Source organism: Amia ocellicauda, chromosome 15 (genome assembly GCF_036373705.1).
Source record: "Amia ocellicauda isolate fAmiCal2 chromosome 15, fAmiCal2.hap1, whole genome shotgun sequence".
NCBI classification, from domain to species: domain Eukaryota; kingdom Metazoa; phylum Chordata; class Actinopteri; order Amiiformes; family Amiidae; genus Amia; species Amia ocellicauda.
In genome coordinates, this window is record NC_089864.1 from 19,735,691 (window position 1) to 19,761,239 (window position 25,549).

Genomic DNA, 25,549 nt, shown 5'->3' on the forward strand with positions numbered 1-25,549 from the left:
GCTAAAATTATGGGCATGCAAGACCTCGGGGGTTGCAGAATAGCTCTCAATTTATGAAGACACGTAATATACACATACTGTTAAGAGGGATCTTATTATTAGGGAGCAGAAAAAAACAAGACATTCAATATCCCAGAAAATAATGCAGATTTCACGGGACAGTCGCATCAAAACGAGAACAATACCGGCAAAACTACCGGCAACCGAACTGTTGGCAACCCCAGCAATGACCCAGTCATCGTGTTCCATGGTTGTGTGTTTTCATGTTTTTGTCAGTGGTCCTTCAGTGCCAGACTGCTCAAAATAGCATGCCAGTAAAAACTCAATTAAAATAATCTTCTTGGGCAACACAGTGCAGGGGTCTTATGTGTTGGGTGGTCAGAGGAATAGTTCACCCCTTAGGCATACTGGCCCACAAGACCACCATTCTATTGGGAGAATCCAAAACTCCCATTAGTCCACTATCCACCAGGTTTGTAGCACAATACATGGTTTATGTATCCCAGATCTAAGATAGAAGTTAAATATTTATTATAAAGCTAAATATTAGCTACACATTTAAGGTGTAAGCTAAACATTTATTTACAAGCTAAATATTGTTTATGAGTACCAGATTTAATATGTATGTCTTGGCTAAATATTTAATTTAGAAAACTCTGAAATAGGATTTAGTTAAATATTTATTTTAACTGCATAATGTATTTTTGAAAAGAAATTTAGCATTTATTTAAATAATTATTTTAAAAATCGCAATATGTATTAAAAAAGGCTTAAAATGGGAAAAGGGTTACATGTTTTTTAAATCTGCAACAACACACAATATTTAATTTAAAGCTGTGTAAGGACACACCAAAAAAATGCATAGCTTTACATTTGGTGCCCCAGAGTGAAAGCTTGTTTTGTATATCTCATGAACATATTGTAGTTTATATGTTGACATTGTAAATAATATCTTCTAAAAAATGCTCTCCCATTAAAACATATGTTTTAATAATATAAGTGGAAAAGATTGTACTTGAGCAACACAAAATCTCACAGTCACTTAAGCAACTGATCTTATTCTTGTCCAATAGTAATTAACCAAACAATCACAAAATAATAGTTTGTTAAAATGAATGCAAAAAGACAAAATGCATTACCTTTTTCCTCATATGTTATGGATATCTCAATCTCAACCCTTCTAGCTTCAAATTCTAAAGATAGCAATTATGTTTCCACATGGTTATGGGCTTTATGAATCCCTGCAGGGCTGTGTGGTGTCTTGTTAGGACCTGCTGGCTGTTTGCATGCCTTGAAATACTAACAGATCAATGAACTCACTTATGTTCAAAACTCCCAGCCTGCCTTCACCACATTCACACTGTGATCAGTTCTGAAGTGTTGTGAGTTGAAATACTCACCTCTTTCATCAACATCATTTTATCACCATCAAAATATATAGACATTTATAAGCTGCAGGATTGTCATGCAAACCTCTTTAAATAGTCTCACAATTATCTTGTCGGACTGTTCACAAGACACAAATAAGAATTTATATTTCTAAGATTTGAATGTATGCTGTAGAATGATTTATTTATTAATTTGATTAATTAAAGTTTAAGTGTAAATAAAACTTAGTTAATACTGTATATACATATGTTTCATTAAATTGCAAAAAATAACAACAATGGCAACTTAACCCATATCAAAACATAAATGAATTAATAATAGAGAATAAAGGACTCTAAAATCAAAGACGTGCTTCCACCTGCTGGCCCATCTATGTAACTACAACTTAAATTGTAGTTTTAATTTTCATTTTTTTCCCAAATAAGTATTGGACCTCTACCGCCCTCAAGTGGCACAATATTTAAAATACAATACCAAACCAAAATAAAGGAAATATAATCATGTGTTTAATTTTATTGTCCCTTTGGGGGAAACTGTTGGCAAATGGCCCAGTTCCATTTTAAAAAGTTTTTTTTTTTTTTTTATGAAAGCCAAGAATAGGGAACATTATTTAAAAAAAAAAAATAAATAAATAATAAAAAAAAAAATATATATATATATATATATATATATATATATATATATAATTGACAGAATAATATTATAAGAATAACAACATTTTTACCAACAAATGTATATTCAAAATGCAAATGTTTGTATTTACTCAAAGCTTACTAGACTCATTTTGTAACAAAGAACAGTTCTCCACCAGTTGCGTTGAAATACCACACTTCATATTCATGCAGTGTACTGTAGGACAACAAACAAAAACTTTTGAAAATCTTCGTTTTTTTGTTTTGTTTTATTTATTTATTTTTTAATCATTTATTCATGCTTTCTGTCAATTCTGACCAATACACAGAGTTGTGTTTATTATTAATATTTATTATTATTTTATTACTATTTGTGTGAAAATGCCTCACAGATAACAAATGTCTATTACTAAACACCCTGTTCTCACAGAAAACTCATTAAGCACTTAAAGACCTTCATGCATTTCACAACATTATATGCAGGAACTGAAAAAAGAGAGACAGAAAAAAACATGTACAAGAGGTACTTTACGTCTTATAGGATAAACACTACTTCAGTAACACCACTGTGTAGATACAAGGATTTATATAACCACAGCTATACAATGTAAATACTTTTGTTTACAGTATATCATTCAAGCTTATTACAAGGTGTCTCATAGTACTGAACTGATCAAAGAGTGTGTGTGCACGTTTCTTACATGCGTGTCATAAGCATGAAAGATAAAGTATGTGCCAACCTACACTTTCTCCACCTCTAAGAGCATGCAGTTATACATAAACACAAGTCACTTTTCCATTTCTTACATTACATAAACATTTGAAAACAAGTACCTTTTTTATGAGTGAAGTGGAGCCAAGGATCTCAGATGCATTGTTCATATAAATTAAAACAGTGTAATGAGCAAATAAAAAGGGAGTGCATAGTCTCATCCAAATGCCTTCTGGATGGATTAATTTCAATATCTCCTGAAACTGATAGGACTGTACATTATGAGGTGTCATTTTTATCCAGAAAGCTGTGTATTCACTTCTTCTACAATTACTATTTCAATACAGCACAGTACTATATAGTTGGGTTTATATATTGTCTGATACTCCGACATGTTGAACTTCCCCTCACATGAGATTGCAGTATCTAGAGCAGGGTCTGTAACAGTGCATAGTGAAGGGAATAACTTAAAATGACCTGCAAATGGTAAATTACAATGTACAATTTGAGGGCAGGTTGTTTTGACATTTTCTTGAAATACCACTGAGATTAGAGTTTGTTACCCAACATTTTTTGTGAAATAACACACAAGGTATGTATGTGTCTGCTCCATGTCTACTATGCAGCACTTGGTGACATTTTTTTTCACATGATTTAAGCATGAACTGAATTATTGTGTGTGCCTCTGAAACACTGTTGTATTAACTTTCATTCCACTACAGTAATATCATTCATGGAAAAAGTCAAACTGTGGTTAACAGCACGGTTTAAAAGTCCACATATTGTCATTGACATTAGTGACTGGAAGATTATATTTTATGATCTACTTTTATATTATTGTGAGACTTTTCAATTTGTGTTTCACTTACACAAATAGTTAACATGACATATTGAGTCCACATTCATCTATATCACGAACGTGTTCATTCATACCATGTTTTTGAAGGACTGGCTTTAAAATTATGTTGAATGGCCAGAGTGCCTCTTATACAGCTTCAATTTTGATTGAGGATGAATGACATTTTACATTTTTTTTAAATAATATTTTGACAGTATTAAGTTAATAACATTTAAATAGTACCTTAATATTTCCAGTCTAATTCAATTAAATATTGGTATACAGTAACTAAAGTAATACTAAATTCTTCTGTTAGACATATAATTATAATTTACAATGTGCTTTTGAACGTTTCTTGAGTAAAATAATTGTCCATCAGTAAACAGTTTTTGTTTCGTTTTTAATTATTCAAAAGCATTGTTCATGAGGGAAATTTGCCCTCCGTCTTCAGGTATCCAAGGCATGTCTAGGCATCCGATGGTGTTCTGCTCTTATCTTCCCTCGCTTCTCCGGCAAATTGGAATATTTCCATTTTGGCTGCATTGCCTTCAGCTTCTTGCGCTTCTTGTCGGTGCACCACACCTTCTCGCAGTACTCCTCTACTTTATGAAAGTTACTGTATCCTATCAACTGAAGGAACTCTTTGTACCAAGTCCTGGAAGAGCTTTGAGGAATGCCAGGGGGTGCTGGGCATGGCGTTTTTTGATGAGTCTCATCTTCCTCCTCTCTGTTAAACATTTCCTCGATCCGGTCCTCTTCCAGGACCTCCAGAGTAATTTTCACCACTGTGTTGCTGAAGCCATTCTCCACAGTCTGACAGAGGTAGGTGCCTTCATCCGTTTTTCGCAATTTCAGAAACAAGAGACCGTGTTCCGTTTTCACTATCCTTTCATCTGTTTTTACCTAGGAAAAACATTGTCATATAGTTAAATGGCAAGTTGTTTCTGTTTTTAAACAAACTGTACCCTGCAACCCAATTAACTATTACATTGTGCGCATTTTACAATATTTTGCTTTTGTCTGTATAAGCATTACTGAAAACAAGTGTTGCAGAATGGACAAAGTCTGACACAGAAGTGCAGAGAGATCCTTACTTCATCCTTTCTTATGTCAGGACTCCCTTGCAAGAACCAGAGAACTTTTGCCTTGAGAGATCTTGGAGTGCATTCAAGTAGGGTACTGTTGTGCTCAACTCCATAAACCATGGCCACAGCAGCCTTCTGAGACTCATCTTCTGGAAAGACAAACAATATTTTTCAATAAAAAAAAAACATTTTTGTTATATAACATAACTATATAACATTATATATAGTAAGCTTAAGTTGGTTTGATTTTATTTGATGGTTTTTGAATTACTATGTTCAAAGCGGAGCGATTCACAAGAAAACTGGGAGGAGGCAGTGCCTGCTGTTAAATTAATTTTCCATGAAGACTATCAGTTCTATCTTTGTTTTGATTATTTATTCATAGTTCTAGCTGTGACAGTCCTTACCATTTCTGTTCTGCCCACTGCACAGCTGTATTGCATTCCCATGGCGAACATCCTGCCTCCGGAATCGTCTGAAAAAATAAAATGTGATTTATGAGAGTGTTACTGTGTTGGTAAATGTCACCTTCAAAATTAATGGCACCCTTCATAAACAAAAAAGTTATATATTGTAATTTATAACTATATTGTAAGCTATTGTAATTTTCCAATATGTGGAATTCATGAAGTACTTTGTGCACCCTCTCCTTGCAAGGGTAATGGCACTGAGATTGGAAAGCACACTGGAAGGGATCTAAGACCATTCCTCTATACCAAATCTATCCAGATCGTTGAGATGCATTGGTCTGCGCTTATGGATTATCTTCTTCAATTCAAACCACAGGTTTTCAATGGGATTTAGGTTTAAGATTTGAGGCTTTTACATGTATTGGTTTGTTCTCAATAAAAGCAATAAACCCTTGCAAATAGGCTATTGGCCTGGAGGTGGTGTTTAATTGTAGATTTGGAGACTTTGTGACCCAAGATGCAACCAAGTTCTGTAATTCTCCATCTGGGGCTCTTTGGATTCGTCTTTGCCTCCCGATCAATCCTCCCCACTGTGTGTGCAAGATGCACTTGTGGGCTTTATCAGGCAGGTTTACCATTGTTCCACGAGTTTTTAACTTCTTAATTATTGCCATGATGGTGAGTGATTTATTTAGGTTTTTAGCAATTTGTATTTAGCCATTGCCTGATTTATGAAAGTGAACAACCATTTGTCTCTTTTCAATTGTGAGTTCTTTGTCTTTCTCCATGGTGGATTTTATATGCGTGTTTACATGCATAGTTTCAAATACTGCCCATTCTCATACAAATTGTAAATTTCATTTCAGTTCTCATTCATCTATAAATTATTCATCTAAAAAATATATTTTTTGTGTGATTTATGTTTTTTTTTTTTTAATTTATTAATTTGTCTTAATGTTCTTAATTCTGATTGTAATCTTTTGTGTCCTGTTACCTTCTTTTTTTGTTTTTGTGCAGCGCTTTGAACCCTGTGGTATGAAAGGCGCTCTATAAATAAAGGTTATTATTATTATTATTATTATTATTATTATTATTATTATTATTATTATTATTATTATTATTATTACCATATACTTAATTATTAAAATAATAACATGTAGATGTTATTTAAACATATTTTTTATTTAACAATTTTAAACGTTACTTTCAAAAATTAACATGAATTATTTGTAATTGCTAAAATCATACCTTTTTGTGAGCAATCCGGAGGGATAATACCTGGAACATGACACTCCGTCCCAGGAGCAGTACGGGTCTCTAGCCAGGCAGCAGTCGGCACAAGCTGATCCATACAAATCACACTGATGCACCTTCAATTGAGCCACCGCTGACTTGGAGCCAATGTAAAGCTGTTGCTGTAAATACCATCAGAGTAACATTTTTTTGTAACAAATCTTGAAAAAGATAACATTTCTGTGTCATTGATTCACTTATGTATACATTATGTAATTTAATTTAATGCGTTTGCTGAATTATGTAAATTACATTTTGTTTGCAAAAGGTATTTTGTCACGAAGTTAATTAAATGCATCACAGCAGTATAAATAATACAAATAGATCATTTAGAGTTTCACATGATGTGTTATTATATCCTTGGGCTGTTTTTGTGTTCAACACAAAATTGCAATTTTCTACTGCATTCCTAACATGAATAAAGTTTCAAATAAACAGTAAAATGGACTAAAATCATTAATGCACAACAACTTTATAATAATCTGTATGAACCATGAATAATACATGTACAATGTCATTCTGATTTTAAATGTGTCAGACATCCCAAATAGGCATTGACCCCTTTATGAAAACCCATGTTTTGGGACTTTTTTCTAATAATGTGTTGGGGTATATTCCCCTACTGCATTATCTAGTGGCAGGATGGTGCAAATACAACTTAGTGACTAACTTCAAAGTCAATTGATGGTTGTCTTTCGAGTCAAGAACATTGCACATTTTTCAGATAACTGGGGTTGCATGCACAGCATATCATTTTAATTTGCACTTATTTAGAGTATTTTGTTGTTGTGCACTATGAAAATTAAAAGATGTCCTTACCCTTTTAGTCGAGATTTCCATTTCTATGATTGGTTCTGGAACCTGAAAAAAAAAAAGATTTATACTTAATTATTCTATTTGTCCAAAAACATTCAATATTATTATAATTGTGCTTTAGGGGGATATTAATGTATTTATACCCCCCTATTAAAACATAGAAATATAAAAATACTATGAATGTGATATATTGGAATATATTGACTTTAATAACATCTTACTGTAATATGTAATCACACACAAGATGGAGACTTTGAGGGGGTTGCAAAAAGTCAAGCATATTTAAAATGCATTCAAAATGTTTTACCTTGAAGACATGTAACTCTTCCAGAAGGACTTCCTCCACACTGTCCCTTTCCTTATTGTATAGTGTGATTACTTTTAGTACAGTACCATTATCTAAAGGAAAAAATAAACATGAATGAACCTACAGCAATTAATTTGTATCTGTGTGTTTTTCTATAAACTAAAGATAGTACATACGTTATTTGCTTTAATAGCACTGTCAGAAGCTGCTGCTGAAGATATATATACACACATTTGTGCGTGCTCTTTTCTAAAGATGGTTGTCGTAATATAATGTACTGAAAAATACATTTCTCTTCGATCTTTGACATTAGATGAAAATGTATTTGTAGGGATTGGTTTCAAACTGTGTGAATTTCACGTATGTGTCACCAGTGGCACAGCTACAATATACTTGGCATGACAGTATCCATGGAAACATCTGTGAGAAATTTGCAACACCTGTTTGTCTTTGGAAGTAAATAGATTTTTGCAAAAAGCTACCCACTCCCCCTCCCCCCAAAAAGTAAAAAAAAAACTTAAAATAAACCTTATGATGTTCCCAGTTGCATAAAGAAATTAGCTATGAATATCTGTATGATTGTGATTTTGAAGAAGAAAAAATATATATGAAAGCTCTAGGTTTACTCTTGTCAAAAGTAAATATTTATTTTCCCAGAAACTCTCCAAAGCTTAAAGATAATTCTATTGTGACCACTGTCCTTCTTTCTTGTAATAAACTGTAATGTGGATCCCATGTTAGGAACATAGAACTCAAGATCCGACTAAAGGAGCAATTCAATTAAATTCCGGATCACTCACAGAAACATTGCAATGCTGAAAGAGTTTCTCACAGATCTTGATTTGCACACCCATGCTGTGTGAGTGGTCACATTCTAGTGGTATTAAATCAAGAAAACACCTGCAAATGTTCTCATAAAAATAAATACAACAAAGCATATACACACACCTCAGTCCTTGTGTGTACAGTGGAAATATACAATGCTTACAGTAACTGTAAGTGTAAAGTAAAGCTGTGCACTACATCTCAGCAGATGAGCTGCGTCTCCCAATATTTATACAAATGAAATGTATCTTTGTATGTAGAGATAAATTATGTTAATGTTGAATGGTATCTTATATGAATTATTCATTTTAATGTATACATTTGTTTAGTTATTCTTTTGATTTTGTTTTTAGGTTCATTTAATTTGTTGGCATATTTGGCTCTTATGCTTTTGGTAATCATACTCTTTGTTTTCTTATTCTGTTATTATATTGTTTTCTTTCTTTACATGTCTTTCATTTGATCTTCCGTGGGGGTCGTAGAAGGTGCTGGTAGAAAAGTCAGAGAGGGGGGAGCGTGGATTCAATATTAAGCCTCACTCATCTGTATATCAATATGTTCTTTTTCTTTTTTTCTTTAAAATAAGCTTATCATATAACCAAGAACTATGTTTTGAAAGACAATACACTATATTTATTGTTGTCATTATATTTAAAGTATTGTGTGTAACAGAACAGGTGGACTGTATCCTTTCAGTTTTGCACTGCCTGCCCATGTCAGAAAACACAGCAGGAAATATTTTCTCCTCCCTGTTTGCAGCTCGTGATATCTTCGATTTAATACACGCAGAAGTGGCACCATGATATTCAGAGCTGTAATTGACTGTACCATCGGACATTGCTCTTACCCTCTGTCAATACAATCAGAGGCTTTTAAAATCAATCTATTTTTTTACCTGTTCCAATAAAAATCACATTATAGTGTCCATCTTCAGCTTCCACTCTGTCCACAGCTATTTGTCTGAGGGTTTGCTCTCCATCCGTTTTGAGGAGAATTGGTCTCTTGTGAACGGGATAGACAGGCTGGTACATTAAAGGGTGACCTCGTACAAAATGAAGAACATCGTCTGGGTACTCCTTGGAGCTGGAGTATTGACCTCCATTCATCTTGCTGGCGCACTAGGAGAAAAGGAAAACATAAATTTAGGTTTGGAAATGTCATATGTTAAGTATACATGAAGGACATTTCACTTGCCCTGATTCATTGTTTATGGAATATCGAATACCTACAATACTCTTTAATCTCAATCTTTAATCTTATTATACAAATATTTAAATCTGATTAATACAAAATATTTCCAGCACACGGTAACATATGTAAATGGTATGGCATTTCTGATGCCAATCTGATCATTTTGTAGTATGTTAATGTATATCTGAAATATAGTTTTCATAATATGTTTTCTTATACTTATAAAACGGTATAAGAAGAGGTTTCTAGTATGACTGCCAAGAGAGTTAATATGTTATATTTAAAGTGCAAGCTTATCCTAAATTTAAAACATGTTCATGTGTTTTCAGTAAAATAATATTATAGTAACTCTTCAATTCCCATTCAACTAAGGGCTGAAAAAAAAAAGATAGATCTAACATTTAAACCACACATTCAATCAATCAAGTGAAACTAGATCTGAAAAGAAACCTAGGGGAAGAAGAAAGTAGTCTGGTATTGTAGATCAATCTCTGACAAGGTCTGAACATTTTATTTTTCCCCAGTCTTCATTTTTAACAGGCTAAGACTGCTGGGTCAATGAATGAGCCTTCTGTTTCTTCCACTTTGGATATTTTCAGTAACATTTTAGACCACAAATTTAAATTTCCAGAAACAGATTCTGCATATCGTATAAGCAAACGTTGATATTTTAAACAGTGGACAGGGTGAAACCCGAGTTCTGTGCCTTACCATGTGTGTCAGAGGGGAAATGCCTAGATGCAGTGCAGTAAGCAGGAAAAATACTTTTAAATAGTTTAATTGCTATTATAATTAAGGGTTCTCATTTTCATGTTGTATGCAATTGATCCCAATTTCAACCGCACAAACCTGAAATTGCCTGAATCTTAGAAAGCTGTCTGTGAATACATACATGCTCATGTTGGTGTTTCAAATGCAGATGAGACATGAAAATTACTTTACAGTCCTGATGGTATTCAGAAAACCAACACTACTGTCAACGCTTTTCCACCAACATGGTGCCGGTGCTGGTGCTCGGCCGGGGAACCCGCTAAACTTTTTATGAACCGGCCTGCATTTCCACTTGTTTGAGAACCGAATGCTTACGTAACTGGATGTAGGTGTTCCCAAGCACGGAGTAGAAGTCGAGAAACACACGGCACCAATAACCACCACCTTGGCAGTTGACGTCCTTAATTTGCAAGCTTTACTACTGTCTTTAAAAACCAACCAATCCAAATTGTATTTTTTTTTTATAAAAAACATGAGATGACATGTAGACAAGCAGAAGCAAAAAGACAACTATATGAATATGCAAAGCTAACAGCCTTTTATTTGTTTATAATTTGACATACAATAATAAGTGTTTCTCCCTCATTCCTTCATTACAAGGACATTAAGGTGCTACATGGAATGAACTGTCTGCCACATTTCTGACTTGTTCAGTAACCATCAACATTCTATTTCTGTAAAATCTATATTGCCTAAATAACTCTTCATCATCATATCGCTGTAACACCTTTCCTTTCACGGAAGCTGCACTGAGGCCGTCTTCTTATTGCTGCCGTCTGCCAACTCCGAACTAGTAAGCGTGCCTCGTGAGAACCATATTGTTACTAAAGTGTTGCTCTGTTCAACTGACCACTGTTTGCTGCTGATTTAGCTAATTTTTCATCAAAACTCCTCATCTCTTCTGTTTTTTATAACTTTTATAACCCTTGTGCCGACAACATTATCCGCCCCCTGGACCCTGACATCACGGGTTCCTTGGTTCCAGACCAGCAGGTTTATGGTGCCTGACCAGAGTCACTTTTGCCGGCCAAGAACCTTTTTTTGCAGTGGAAAAGCGCAGAATGATTCCAGATCAGGCACAAGCTCCGGCACCAACACCAGCACCAGCACCATGTCGGTGGAAAAGCACTCTATGTTATGTAAACACATATTTCTGAAAAACCATTATTCATGTTATTCAATCAATTCGGAAATCTGTTTGTCATGTAAGCATGCAAAAAAATATTTTTCAGAAAACCAATTTTCTGATTCGGTTGTCTGGATTGACAGTGTTGACTGTTAAATAAAACAAAGAAAAATTTTATTTATTCTTACTGTTCCAGGTCTTGGATAGGGAACCTTTCCCTCAAAGGCCGTCCACTGGTACTCTGGTCTCTCTTTATGTGCAAACGGCCCATTGAATGCAGCTCGGATGTCACTCATATGGTAGACACACACAGCATACCCTTTAAACACATTGCTATGCCACAGAGGAATGGAAAATAGTATTGTTAGAGGGTAGAATGGTATATGACTTCATATTAATCAAGTTTGGGTAGAAATTATCAATGATTTATCAGGATTTAATAGTCCAGTCATCCTGACATAGTGAGGGTATCACAATCCTGCTGTGCTCTGGCCAGATGTACATGAATTAAAAACTGAGCAATGGTCAGCTGCCCAAAACTAATCCCTGCAAAGCATGCTGGGACTGCCAAATATATTGAGAAGAGGCTACAATCCTGCAGCCCACACAAAGAATATTTGTGCTGATTACTGCACAGGACAGTATAAACTACAGTCATCTTTGATCCTGTTGAGCTTTGTTTTCTTCATTATAATTAGAAGACAAGAAGCATTTTAGAAAAATTGTTAACTAGTTAAAAATCTAAGTCAGAGATACCAGGGCCTCTCAGAGCTGTGGAGGTATTATAAGATTAGGACATACACATTTTAATTATTGTTAATATAATTTAATATAATATAATAGTATTTGCAAACATGTGCACAGTGACTGTCCCATACCACTGACCTTGTAGTGCTGAATAAAGCAAAGATTTCTGGATTCTTTTCATCTTTCTTCTTGAGTAGGAACACATCCTCTAAAAGACATATGAAAAAGCTTTGTGGAACCCTTAAGAAAAGAGCATTGAAATTTATGTTTCAAGTGCAGTGACCCATGTTGGCTAAGCACGTGTTTCTTATTTCTTCCCAGTTTAAATATTTCACTTCACGGCAGGGTGCTGACTCCACTAAATCATGTGCATGTCATTTTCAAACAAAGTGTTGTCAGGAGTAGGCATCCTAAATTCAGTATTCAGTCAGTAAATGTTCTACGCTTAGAAAGAACAATATTGGTGAATATTTTTGTTGACAACTAGGCTCACTGAAAGCTTGTTTCATTAATTTGCTGAAAACTATAGCAGGCAACTGACACACAGGAATTAAAATCCCATAGTCCAATTCAGTTACTACAAAATTGCTTCAGTAATTTCCATTTAATTTGTTTCGAGACTGTTATATATCATCAGCATTATTCAGGATGAGTAAACAATTAAATAGACAACATTTTGTGTGTTTTTTCTACAAAGGTTCTGGGAGGAATAAAACATTGATCCAGGAGAATGTGAAAAGGACAGAATAAATTAAGTTAAATTATATATTAAAAGTAACATTTACCAAGCTCATCAAAACATGTGTCAATTCCGTTGCTTCCAGGGACAGAACAGACGAGCCGTGTTTTTATGAAAGAGGTCCATTTATTTACCAGCATCCTTTGACCTCCAAGGTCATTCTGAGTAGAAAGAAATACATTTTAAAAGGATTTATTCAACATTTTATTTTTTTTACCAGGTTTTCACCACATTTTACCATATTTCCAGATATAAAATACTATATCTACTAATACTAATACTTTATTACTATAGTATTATTTTAGCAGCTGCATGAATAAGACTTGTTTGCAGTCAGAAACATGTATTGAATACAAGTAGTTGGTTCCACTCTTGATACTGTACGTCCAGTAATTAAAATTATTTTTATGAATAAAATAATATTTAGGAAAAGTGCTGTGGGAATAGAGCTTGCATATATGTGCTGCCTTTTCAAGTGAAATTGATTGTTTAAGAATTGCACCAACAACTGTGTGTAATAATTGTAATCGAGATTTGCCGTACCGCACAGACTCTTCCAATCCGGGAGTATACAGCTCTAGTGCCACTTTCTGCTTCAAGGGCTTTTTCCGTGAAGAAGAAATACACTTTGTCATCATCATGCTCATCATTATCGGGAATTGCAAAAGACCCAATAAATTTCGGTTCTGAAAGAAGAAAAACAAACATTTAAATGACATAGAACCCAGGAACTGAGCAAGAATGAACTGCTTGATCATATAGCATTATTTTACAGTACAGTTTCTAATTATCGACAGAGAGACTAAAACTTCCTGTAAATAAATCAACATGAGAGCATGCAATTGTGCATACCCAACTAACACATTTCATTCTATCAATGTGTGAGATTGAAGTTGACATGGTCTTTGTATTTTTGGCCTTGACACATCTCTGGACAGATATCAAACACAATTCTATCATAGTGAATGAATATATACAATATATTGAACTAAGTTTTGTTCTTTTGTGCTTGCAAATTACAATAAACTTTCCATTCTCTGTTTTTTTTTTTTTGTGAGTATTGTTTCTATGGAATGTTGTTTAAAAATCAAATGTTATAATGTTATTTTACACTGCTATGTAAGCATCCCCAGGATTAGTGTTTATACAATGTCATATTATTCCGAGTTCACTTTATTGCAATGTTGCCACAATATTTTTGTGTTTTGTTACTATTTTGTTAGCTGGGGAACCAGAGAAAATAGAAAAACAAAGCACAGTGGGCGTAGGAGTAGAAACATAATCATTTAATGTTGTTTCCCCAAATCAGTTTAATTATTCTCCACATAGATTTTTGAATGTAACTATTTTCAGCTAAGAACATTTCAAAATGAAAGATTTTTACAGATTTACATTATATGTTCAGTCATTATGTAACCCTTTTTCTAATCTATACTCCAATTGTGATATATAAAAGATACAAAGGAAATATATGGAAGTAAGAGAAGGCTTATCCTCATTTGCACAATGTCAAAGGCACACCCACTTACGGCAACAACGCCTGTAAAAGATCATGGGTAACATCGGTTTGAAAGCTGTTGGCAAGGTTTTTATTTCTCTTTATTTATAAATTATATTTGACTGCATCATTACGGGCCATCACTTATTGTCTTAAGTTTATAGTCCTCACATGGGAATAGTTTTGCATGGATAAGGGACGTGTGAAATCCCTTGCTGATAATGCTGAGTGATTGATGTGGAGCTTTAGATCTATATACACTAGAAGGGAAGACTACCTTAAACATAGAGAGATCCTGCCATTTTTGGTAATTTGCTTCATTCTAGCTTTAGGTAACCAGTGTAGGTTGAACTGAATTCAAACCTATAATCAGAAATAAGAATAATTTTGTTTTTCACGACAAATCCATCTCCATAGTCTGCAGCATCTAATGTATGTGGAAGTTTACCAAGTCCCTGTGACCTGATCACTGTGTGCTTTACAGACAGTACAGACAGAGTTTAATCCCAAAATACAAGCAGACCGCATTACTCATTTACTCCAAAACAAATACCTTTCCATTCTCTAAGCAGACAGGCTGCTCATCTATTTTTAAATGTATACAACTGCTGTAGCATCAGCAAGGCTGGCGTTTGTCAGAATGACTTCTTGACCCAATCATAAACTCAGTTTGAGTTGTTTCGATTCAAATCTGCTTTGTCTGCATGTTCCTTATATGGAGTTGTTGTAACTAAACTATGTGTATAAATGTATGTCAAATGATGGTCTGCATTCAGAGTTAGGGATAGAGTTAGGGACTGGACCGCTGTGTGTGCCTTGGTTCTCCAGAGGCCTTCGTAATTAAAACCTGACTTTGACTGCATTTGTGAAAGAAAATACTTCTACATCAACTACTGGTGACGACTTTAAACAGCAGCAAAAATACATACCTTTTAGCTGCCATCTGTCATCACGCTCTGTTCTTGTGTAGGAAAAGTCGTTCATTCGCAAGAGAGCGGCATCATTTCCCCAATAATCAGTATAAAGTCCAACAAAGAACTCACCCCCTATAGAACAAAAGCACATTATCCACATATCATGTATTTGTGTATTGATTTATTAGCAGATTCAGCTCACAGCTCTATTCAGTTTCACTTGGATAAACACAACCTCTGTGTAGTTCTTATGAAAAGCAAATTCAAATACCAATGAGGTAGCACACTTAAACCACAAAGAGGTTTTGATTTTTTCCCCTTTTCAATGGAGTTTATAGGATGGTTAAATTCTCCACAAGAGGGCAGCCATGTGTTCAGAATATATTACACACTTTTCTATGAAAATACAGAGATTAAAAATATGTTATAAGAGAATAAAAACAGTCAGTGATCTAGTAGAATAAAACAACAGCCCTTTTCAGTATCTACTGGCATACAATCACGTCTCTTTGTAGAATCCAGGGTTTTTCCTGGTTCTTGGATTGATTAGTGCGACCTCATTTTGTAGAATTGTTGCGGTCAAAGTGATCTACACTCTCTTAATGACCTTTGACATTCTGCTTTAACATGCTTGTTGGAGTCTGAGTGATCTCTTTAGCATTTAAGGTACCTTTGGCAAAGTGTGAGCAACCCGCTAACTGGGCCTACTGGATCCATCCAATAATTAAGATGCAAATGATGGGGATGCAAAAATAATAGATAGGAAGCGATAGGAGAAACACAGACTTACTTGAGAATGTAGAAACACAAGCACTTTTGGGATCAAAGGGACATCTGCCCCGTCCACTTTCAATGTGGTTCATCTCGAGCTTAAATGATCTGTCCTAAAAAATGAAATGTCCAATTAGTTATAGAAAAATTAAAACATCTGTATTCAGGATTATGTAATATCTGTGTAAACCATTCTCATTCAATCTGTTCTTTGTCATGAAATGTACAGTATGAGCAGCCTGGTATAAATAAAATACATACATACTATATGACTGGAAAACTAAATCTGCTTTCAAGTTTTGGTTATTAATTGTATGGATTGCAACATAAAGCATGCCAGTATAGTATTTACCCAAGATTAACATTTCAATTAAAACACATTCTATCTATAATTTGGAATGAATCCCTTTATGCCACAAAAATGCATTATGTTCCTGTGAACATGTTCAGCTCCTAATTTTATCCTCCCTACTGTACCATGATATAAACAAATGAAAAAGGCCAAGCTCTAAGGCCAGCAACAAAGTAATGGCAGATAATTAGACTATTATCTATGACAATACTACTATTCATACAACATAGTTATCATAAGCATAATATATCATGAAGTATAAAGGTTTATATGAGAGTATATGAGGTTTATTTTATCCAGCCCTATAATTAAAATCTGCTGGCACCAGACAACTATCCTTTTGCTTCTCTTCAGTGACAGGAGAGTGACTGATGGGAAATCCTTCTAAAAGTGAAATGATGAGAGGGGAATCCGATCTAGTTCAATCTATTGTTAGGCTTTAATTACTTCACAAGTTTTTTAATTAATTGAAATGAAGACAAAGCGTGCCCAATACCCAATAATAGTAATGATAATTTAGGAAGAGTTACAGTATCACTGCAGCTCACAGAACATTCATTTCTCAAGTCATACATTTCTGTTTAGTTTAAAGTGTATTCCTGATATCATTCTGGGCCATGTGGATTATGGCTTACACACGCTGCCATTTATACAATGACAGCCATGCTATAGTTGAATCAAACAGCCAATTTAATATGTCCCCCCAAAATATAAATGGAAGGTGATGTAAAAACCTTATCTGTCTTGGACTGAAATTGGCCTGTGTATTTCTTAAAAGGTTATCATTCAAATTTGATGAGGAAAATAATGTTCTTCTCTCCAAAAAAAGAAAATGTGTGAGAAACATTACATCAAAGAGCAAAAATAATACAAAATATAAAAAATAATATATCATATTATTCAAGTTGAGAGGAATATCTAAGATCACACATCTGTTTCATGCGCGATCCTCAAAAATGGTCCAAGTGGCCAATGTGGTTTGCATTTACAAGGTGAAATTTCCAGTTCAAATTGGATTACGGTGCTTGGAATGCATTATAAAGATCTATTTCAAGTTAACTTGATAGAACGCAGCACCTGACTTTCATAAAGCCAACAGATGCACTCGATGATTGAGCTAAAAGCCTGTTTCATGTAAAACAGTAACAAACTTGTGTGTACTATTCTTCAGGGAGATGACCACAAGTTTGCTTTAGTTGTAGTGTCTGATCTCATCTAATTTGTTTGTAGCTGTTACATATATGATGTTAAAGGTCCAGCCTTCCAACCCGTGTCTTTGGGTTGAGGCTGAGTTTTATAGATAAACTGGTTACATTGCAATATATTATTCCAGGCATGCATATAAATGTGCCAGTGGGAATAACAAATAAGAGACTACATTTATAACCCACATTTTTAATATATTCATTTATTATTGATAACATGAGATAGCTTAATGGGAAATTACTGTATGTCAAATCATATCTCGCTGTGGATAGTAGAATCCGTAACTTGAATGTCTTTTTACAAAATTTTGTTCAGTGAGAGATGGATAACCACCATAATTTTCTCATACATCTTCCCCTTTTAAATTTCAGTTCATTTCACAATTCAACTAGCCTAATTTATGGAAAATATGTTTATTCTGGGTAATACATGTTTTCAGATATTTATCAGTCACCGTCTCCTTAACAATCCTGGTCTCTTTTCCTGAGACTCAACAGGGTTCCTCAGTCTTAAATTAGCCATCACTCAGCTAGTGCTTTCTCAATGCATGGCTGAAACGAATCTCCCTGAATGGCCTCCGAAAAAAATAGTGGATCGTTTTCTATGCAGATAGATGACATTTCTTGATGCCTCTGGTATCTACTGAAATATGTTTTCTGGATTTTCAATATTAATTATCTAGACAAGCAAAGTATTCCAAAACACACCAGCAACAATTTTATAATACCATTAAAATCATACAAAAAGCGAAACATACATCTGTTTAGCATCAGTGATCAATTGATACCACATACCAGGTACACGTGTGGTTGTTTGTGACACTGATGACATTAAAGGTTCATGTAGGCAAATAGTATCAATGAAGACCACAGTTTAGGTGGCACAACCCCAGTGGATGGCGATTGTGTTAAAAAAGCTGACTATCTTCAACTGATATTTATATGAGCCTCTTCCTAGTATGTCCCCAGTAAGGAATATAATTTTGTTATGTAAAGAATAACTATAACAACTTTTAAATCTAAAATCCTCCTGTCTGGTTTTAAAGTATATTTTAAAAACGCACGGACTGCATGCTTGTTTATAGATTTGTACTTGTTATTTGCATATATACAATACATTCCAAGAGGCCTAACACAGTATGCTCATTATTTTGATCAATGCATCAATGTAAAAAAGTCAGCAAAATAAAGTGCATTATATTGACAAGTAATGAATTTGTCCGTATCTTTTTTTTTTTTCCAAGCAGATGTTTACAATTCCATGCTCTGGATTTATTTGTGTCAGTTGATTGTAAAAAAACATTAAATAGTAAATCTTCCTTTTTCCCCCTAACAGACTATAAAGTTTTAACACATGGTGTTATAATGATGATCGTACGGCACTGGCTGAATGAGTAATCACTTCACAAGGAGAACACAAGTGAGAGGACCACACATACAATGCACTTGACCTCTAAAACAGACATATACAGCAGGAACATTGTGAGGACCTTCTTTCCAGCTTTTTATAGATTATTTTAAATGTGAATGAGATCCTATGGGACGCCTGGAATGTTTGTTTACATTTCCAGCCTGTTGATGCAGATCCTCTTCTCGACCGATGAAGAGAACTGTTGAGGGAGCTCAGAAATAAACTCATTGAATATTACGAAACACAAGTGGATGTTTGACCCCGAGAAAGAGCACAATACAGTTTGTTATTTTATTGTGCCGTCTGAACAGAGAGTTGTGGATAAAAAAAAAAAAACACGAAGAAACTATAATAATAAATATAATACATGGATTTTCAAACTGCAAGTTTTTTAAATACATGCATTATTTTTGTAAATATTGTTTGTACTTCTTCTATTAGGCTTCTAATAGAAATACATACAAAACCTTTATATATGTATAGCATTAATAAACATTTCCACATTACATAGCTCAATTTGGAACCACTCTGTGGAGACCTGAACAATCTGTAAAATGGGGACATTCTGATGCAGCAGTAATTGAAAATGAATTGATCGAAAAAAGGGGAAATTCCTTTCTAGCAGACACTTTGTGTGTCAATATTCGGCTGAGAGTTTTTGTGGTTAAAGTCCTGGCCTTGGACGACAAAAACGTATATAAATCTAACTGTGAGTATCTGGCACCTTGTGTAATGTTACCCACATGGGCTATAAAGACACAAGTGTGTTTTCCAGCAGTTCTGTTGGTACACAAACAGTGACACAGGGGATTGTCATGCGCCAAACTGAGAGGGGTCCCTATTGAGGAAGGGTTGACTCATGTGTGATGCTGAAATATTTCTCAGATATGAGTCATATTGTTTTAACAGTTACTTTTCTATTGTACAGTGAGTGAAATGTTGCACCTATTAAATCATTTAACTTGATGACTACCTGTCTTTTACAGATATTTTATTTTTTATTTTCATGGTTACTTAGATATTTTATTTTTTATTTTAATGGTTACTTTGTAACTACCTTTTCATATTGCATAACCTCATGGAGTGCCTTTGGGAAGCACAAAGAGGGACATTTTCTGGTTTAGGACCTTTAGATAGGTTTGCAGAGTCATTTTTTGGGGGTATTTTGAAATAACATTAATAATAATAATAATAATAATAATACATCAGAATACAATATATTATCTAATCTCATGCAACAAATATCTCACCTCTGTCCGATGTCCTACCCTTACGAAGCCACAGATGGGATCGAACGCCCCCGTTCCACATGCCAGTAGATGTGTTCTGTTGTACCGCTGAAGGATTTTGATAAAATTGCCACACTCAAACTATAGAATAAAAAAAACAAATACAATGTGGGTCCCTAAACAGATGCAATCCCTTCAGTGCTTATAACTAATTTAGAAAAGCGATAAATCAATAATGAAATATATATAATACATATATTTGAATTTTGTTTTTAATTGATTGATTATAAATATATATACTATCAGTCAAAAGTTTTAGAACACCCCCATTTTTCCATTTTTTATTGAAATTCCAGTGAATAACCTGAAATGGTACAAAGGTAAGCGGTAAACTGCCAGCAGTTACAAAATAAGTTTAGGTTACCAAATAGGCTTGTTTTGTAAATGCGGTGGGGTATTAGTATTTGTCACATCGTTAGAAAGCTGAGAGTCTCAGCTTTCATGGGATATCAAAAACTTGGCAAACAACACAACAGTGAAGAGTACACATGGGATTAAAGAGAAGCACACAGGGTTGGTGCATTGTTTTTTTGATCTATGCTTTAATTTCAGAGTACATTGAGATTCAATAAAAACTGGAAAAATGTAGGTGTTCTAAAACTTTTGACCGGTAGTATTAAATATCAAAAGAGAGTCCAGAAATCAGAACAATTCAATATTGTCTACCAGATAATCTTTTGAAGTGTCATCTGATGTTGAGATTCTGCATATTACATTTAGTTATTAAGATTTTTTAAATTAGCATCATCACACTGAAATCCATATGTATGCGTGGTATAAAAAATATATGTTACACACAGTAGGTTACAATAATTTAAGCTAAATGTCACTTAAATATTCCTACCTTGTCATTGCCTTTCATTTGGCATTCTTCTACTTGTGTTTCTGTGCTAGGCCAGTGGATCTGCAATAAAAACAGAAATGTCCCATTAAGTGCCAAGGGGTTTTGTGTAGTCTAAAGAAAACTGTGCTTCAGTATATTTAATGGAAGCACTACAGAAACAAAGGAGATCCTTTTTAACACATCAACATTTCTTGTTTGTAAATGTTTATAAAAGAAGTGGAATGGCTCAGTTTCTGGAATGTCTACTTTCATTTTTCGCATTTGTTTTGCAAGGTTACCATCTGACATTTACAGAGGGAGATGGAGTTCATTCATGGCTCTCATTGCATTAAAGCTCGTGCATGACCTTGAGTCATTCAGCGATGGGAGCAAAACTCTTAAGTTAAACAAATAATAGTACCGTAGAATATCTCTATAAAATGTGCCATCAGCTCTTCCATGTACATAATATTTTACAATAGTTTGACTGTTTGAATCTTTTGATGTATTCTTCATATAATCAAATGCAGCAGTATAGTGAAAGCAGCCAAGGACAGCGATAAAGAGATCAAATTTAGTTGGCATATTTTAACGATAGATCACATTATAAAAAGTATAGATATGACTATATAGAGTCTAGGAAGATAACTAATCCTTTGGGACATAATCTAAATGATTCAAACACAGCATGTAAGTCATTTTTACTGCATGAATTCACTCTACCTCTCTGTACTCCTCATTTACTCGGTCCAAGTTGAGAGAATATATGAGGTTGCGACCTCCTACAAACAGCCGCTCCTGATTCTCATCAAGTAACATTGTCTGTAGGTCCAAAAAGGTCCGTGGTCCGTGAAACACCCAGGTTCTGTTCAAGTCCCAGAGTTCTGTGAAGTACAAATGAAGGCATGTCAAAGGAACCTTTCCTGTATAGCAGTTTATTATTATTTGAAAGCAAGGATAGGTGAAACACTACAGTCATTAAGTGTTTACTGCAGAACATGACTTCAGCTTTAAAGTTTTAATACCATGTAAAGAAGTTAGGTAAACTAGGCCCGCAGCAAAACACATTTTAGGGTTATTTATTTAAATGTATTTAATGCGTGGATTTAATATAACATGGTTACATAAAGTTACAAAATACAAAGGATAGTTGGCTATAGCAGCCTAAGGATGTTTCAATCTTTCCATCTGAAAACAATGTCACTAGTTTGACCACATGGATCATTTGAACAGTGTGACTATGTACAACACAAATGCATCTATGTTACACATTGACTTCTTATTTTCACCACGTTTGCATGCCTGCAATGCCAGCTGTAAGGCACCAAGATGCAACCTTTTATTTCCTGTTTGTCTGCAAACCGCCTGTTGTCAAGAATAGTAATATTTAGCAAGTCTGTTTGTCATTTTGTGGGCCACAGTTGACTACACATTGATGGCATTACAGCTCCCCCACCCTCAAGGCACCATTCTGTAAATCTAGTAATTATTCTGAGTTCCTGGTATCTGGCTATGACATGTCTCATGAGAATGAGGAATCAAGTCCACCCTTGCTGCACTAAAGATGTGAAGTGCTGGGAGATGAGATCACAGGCCCAAATGAGTTGCAGTAACCAGTTACAATGACTTTACTCCTGCTGCTCACTTTTATGGTTTATTAAGGCAATTTGGGAGAACACCCTCAGGGCAACAGCTCTTCCAGATTTAGCAGTGTTTCCTTAATTCGGCAAGAACAAGAAAATGTTTCAGTTTTAGGGTCTAATTAAAGAAACATTTTTATTCAGACCATATATATATATATATATATATATATATATATATATATATATATATATATATATAGTATACTTCCGAACACCTATCCATATTTTCTTAACTCTTACTATTGAATTCAAATCATTAGGCTGCCAATAAGCCAGCTGGTACTGTGCTGTAGTTTGGGTTGTCGTGGTTGTACATTGAACATTTTAATGCATCTTTAAAAGGTGAAAGAGCTTGTGCCTGCTAGCCATGAACCCAGCAAATAGGCGACAAGCTTTGTTTCAAGATTATGGATCTATGATATGTGTATCCCCAGTAGTATGCATAGTTTAAGCACATAAATGTATTTATTTATGAATAGTTCATTCCATTTATGTCTGGTATGCAATTCAGCTTTTGAGGAAGATGATACATAAACAAAATGATAAAAACAATAATGATTATGTGTTTATTTTGGTGGCAGAGATCCATTTTATGATTTGTTTAATTAGTATTTATGAATATTGTTTTATACTATCATTATCATTTTTGTTGTTGGTTTGACAAGATTTTAAAATCCACTCTTTAGAATGTTTTTTTTTTTTTTTTCTCCCATAAGCAAAACCAGTGTTAATTATCCATCTGATTTAAGCTTGTGGGCAAATTAAAGTACTGGTTCATGATTTTTGTACCTTTCAATAAAGATCTTTTAGACATATAAAGCCACAGACATTTCTCAGAATTGTGTTAACTACTCGTGTTTGGATGTTATCCAGTTCTTATTTTGCAATAATCCCTCTAGCTTGGAAAGCAATATACAGTGATATACATTTTCATATTTTTAATTAAGTGAAGATGAATTATTTAAACCAAAAGAACCAGAATATATTTCAAGAGTACAATCTGTTAGCACTTGGGACATCAAAGGCCCACAAGCACTATCAGTTCATAAATCTGAAAAGCATCTATTGAATTGCTATGAGCTGCTGCAAATGAAATGGAGTCCACTTCAGGAACTCAAACCTCAAGACACTGGAATCTTGCAAGTACAAGTGATTTCAAATTTGTCTGATTAAAATAATAATAAAATATCAAATAAGAAAGAAAGAAAAAAAAATATGAGGAAACATAAAAGGAACATACTATATACGTATACAACCTTTTTATCCCTTTATTTTAAAATTGATACAATGTCAAGGAAAGAATGATAAAATACACACCATGAGTCTTTAGTACCTTTATCAGTGTCAGCTTGAGTAGTATGTAGAAAGTGGCATCTAATAATAGTCATCTACAAATCTGCATATAGTTGTTTTCTATGTATATCAGTACAAATTAAATATAAAAGCATGTCTTCCCAAATATCTGAAGCATCATGATATCATTGCATTCTGTGTTGAAAAGGTCACAGCAGAAACATGACACTCCTCTGCAGGGGCCACTAGGTAATTATCAGTTCAGAAGGTCCATTACATGTAGTCTCTTAGCGATCAGTACCAATTATTTTACTCCTTCGGTCGTTTATTTTAAAGAGATTGGATTTATTTCTGATGTTTAAGACCCTGTAGATACAGAGCAGTATTCTTTAGTGAAAGACCTTCAAGTCCTGAATGTGTTTATATAGAATAGCATTGAGGAAAAGTAATAAAGAAGATTACAGGATATGAAGGGCTGATACAGAAAGTGTGGAAAGAATAAATGATTAAATACATTGGTGTTTCAGTCTACAGTTTATTATTTGAATTGATCTATGGGATTATCATTTCATAATTCAATTCAACATCAAAAGAATACATATATATTGGGAAACTGGAAACACTACGCATCTGTATTATTTATTATTAAAAGATGATTTATAATCCTGTGCTGAAAGCTATTAAAGATCCCCAGTTCACAAGTGCAGATGTTTCTCAACTTGTACATTCACAGAATTAATGAAGTGTGGAGAGGTAGGACGTATCTCATAGCATTGTCACCTCATAGACCAGCCTATGCCAACAGAAACTTCCAGTGCGATGCCTGGTAATCGAGAGTGCCAGCTGCTTATGGCATTTGTAAGTGAACTGGCAGAAAGTGCTGTTTAAGGTCCTGTGATTATTAAGACTAATCAAGTACAGGCGCTGCTGGACTCAGGCAGAACAGTTACCCTGGTGCGGTGTTCCCTGCTTAATACGCACTCCTGTATCAAGTACCAGTGAACCTACCAACAGTGGAAAACAAGTTCCTAGCCAGTTGGTGGCAGCCATATCGAAGTGGGAAATGTAAACTACAAGGTTGAACCGCCAGACAGAAGAAAGTCCACTCGACATTATCACGTTAACCTCTTGAAGAAGTGAATAGCCAGAGAGAGCCTATTTAGCAGCACTGCCCAAGAAACAATTACCGAGAAAAATCCAGGGAAGAGGTCCATGTAAGCCTGGACCTCTCGTCTTCAAAAAGACAAGCGACCCTGGACCTTATTGACCACCCACATTTTTTCAAGCTTACCCAGGAAAACCTGACGGATCTCATACAACATACATACACCTCCCAGGAAGACTAAAACTCTATCACTTCACAGCCATGTGGTCATCAGTTGGGAAGTCCGTACAAAGATGGATATGAGGATCATGGAGCCCTCACGTAGTGTCTGGTCCAGTCCCATAGTACTGGTGACAAAACCTGA

At 34.6% G+C, this 25,549-nt stretch overlaps 1 protein-coding gene across 1 annotated transcript in view; it reads right to left on the minus strand.

Moving 5' to 3' along the window:
• Positions 1-2,273: 2,273 nt before the first annotated feature.
• sema3e (sema domain, immunoglobulin domain (Ig), short basic domain, secreted, (semaphorin) 3E) overlaps positions 2,274-25,549 on the minus strand; it is a 40,274-nt gene continuing 16,998 nt past the window's right edge. Inside the window, exons 2-17 of the mRNA XM_066723859.1 lie at positions 21,868-22,028; positions 21,166-21,225; positions 20,283-20,402; positions 16,084-16,177; positions 15,309-15,425; positions 13,425-13,567; positions 12,928-13,042; positions 12,281-12,350; positions 11,584-11,728; positions 9,203-9,425; positions 7,483-7,574; positions 7,179-7,220; positions 6,315-6,481; positions 5,064-5,131; positions 4,666-4,805; positions 2,274-4,474 (exon numbers count right to left, since the gene is read on the minus strand). Of these exons, the coding sequence (XP_066579956.1) occupies positions 4,019-4,474; positions 4,666-4,805; positions 5,064-5,131; positions 6,315-6,481; positions 7,179-7,220; positions 7,483-7,574; positions 9,203-9,425; positions 11,584-11,728; positions 12,281-12,350; positions 12,928-13,042; positions 13,425-13,567; positions 15,309-15,425; positions 16,084-16,177; positions 20,283-20,402; positions 21,166-21,225; positions 21,868-22,028 (2,213 nt within the window). The 3' untranslated portion in view covers positions 2,274-4,018. The remainder of the gene's footprint in view (positions 4,475-4,665; positions 4,806-5,063; positions 5,132-6,314; positions 6,482-7,178; positions 7,221-7,482; positions 7,575-9,202; positions 9,426-11,583; positions 11,729-12,280; positions 12,351-12,927; positions 13,043-13,424; positions 13,568-15,308; positions 15,426-16,083; positions 16,178-20,282; positions 20,403-21,165; positions 21,226-21,867; positions 22,029-25,549) is intronic.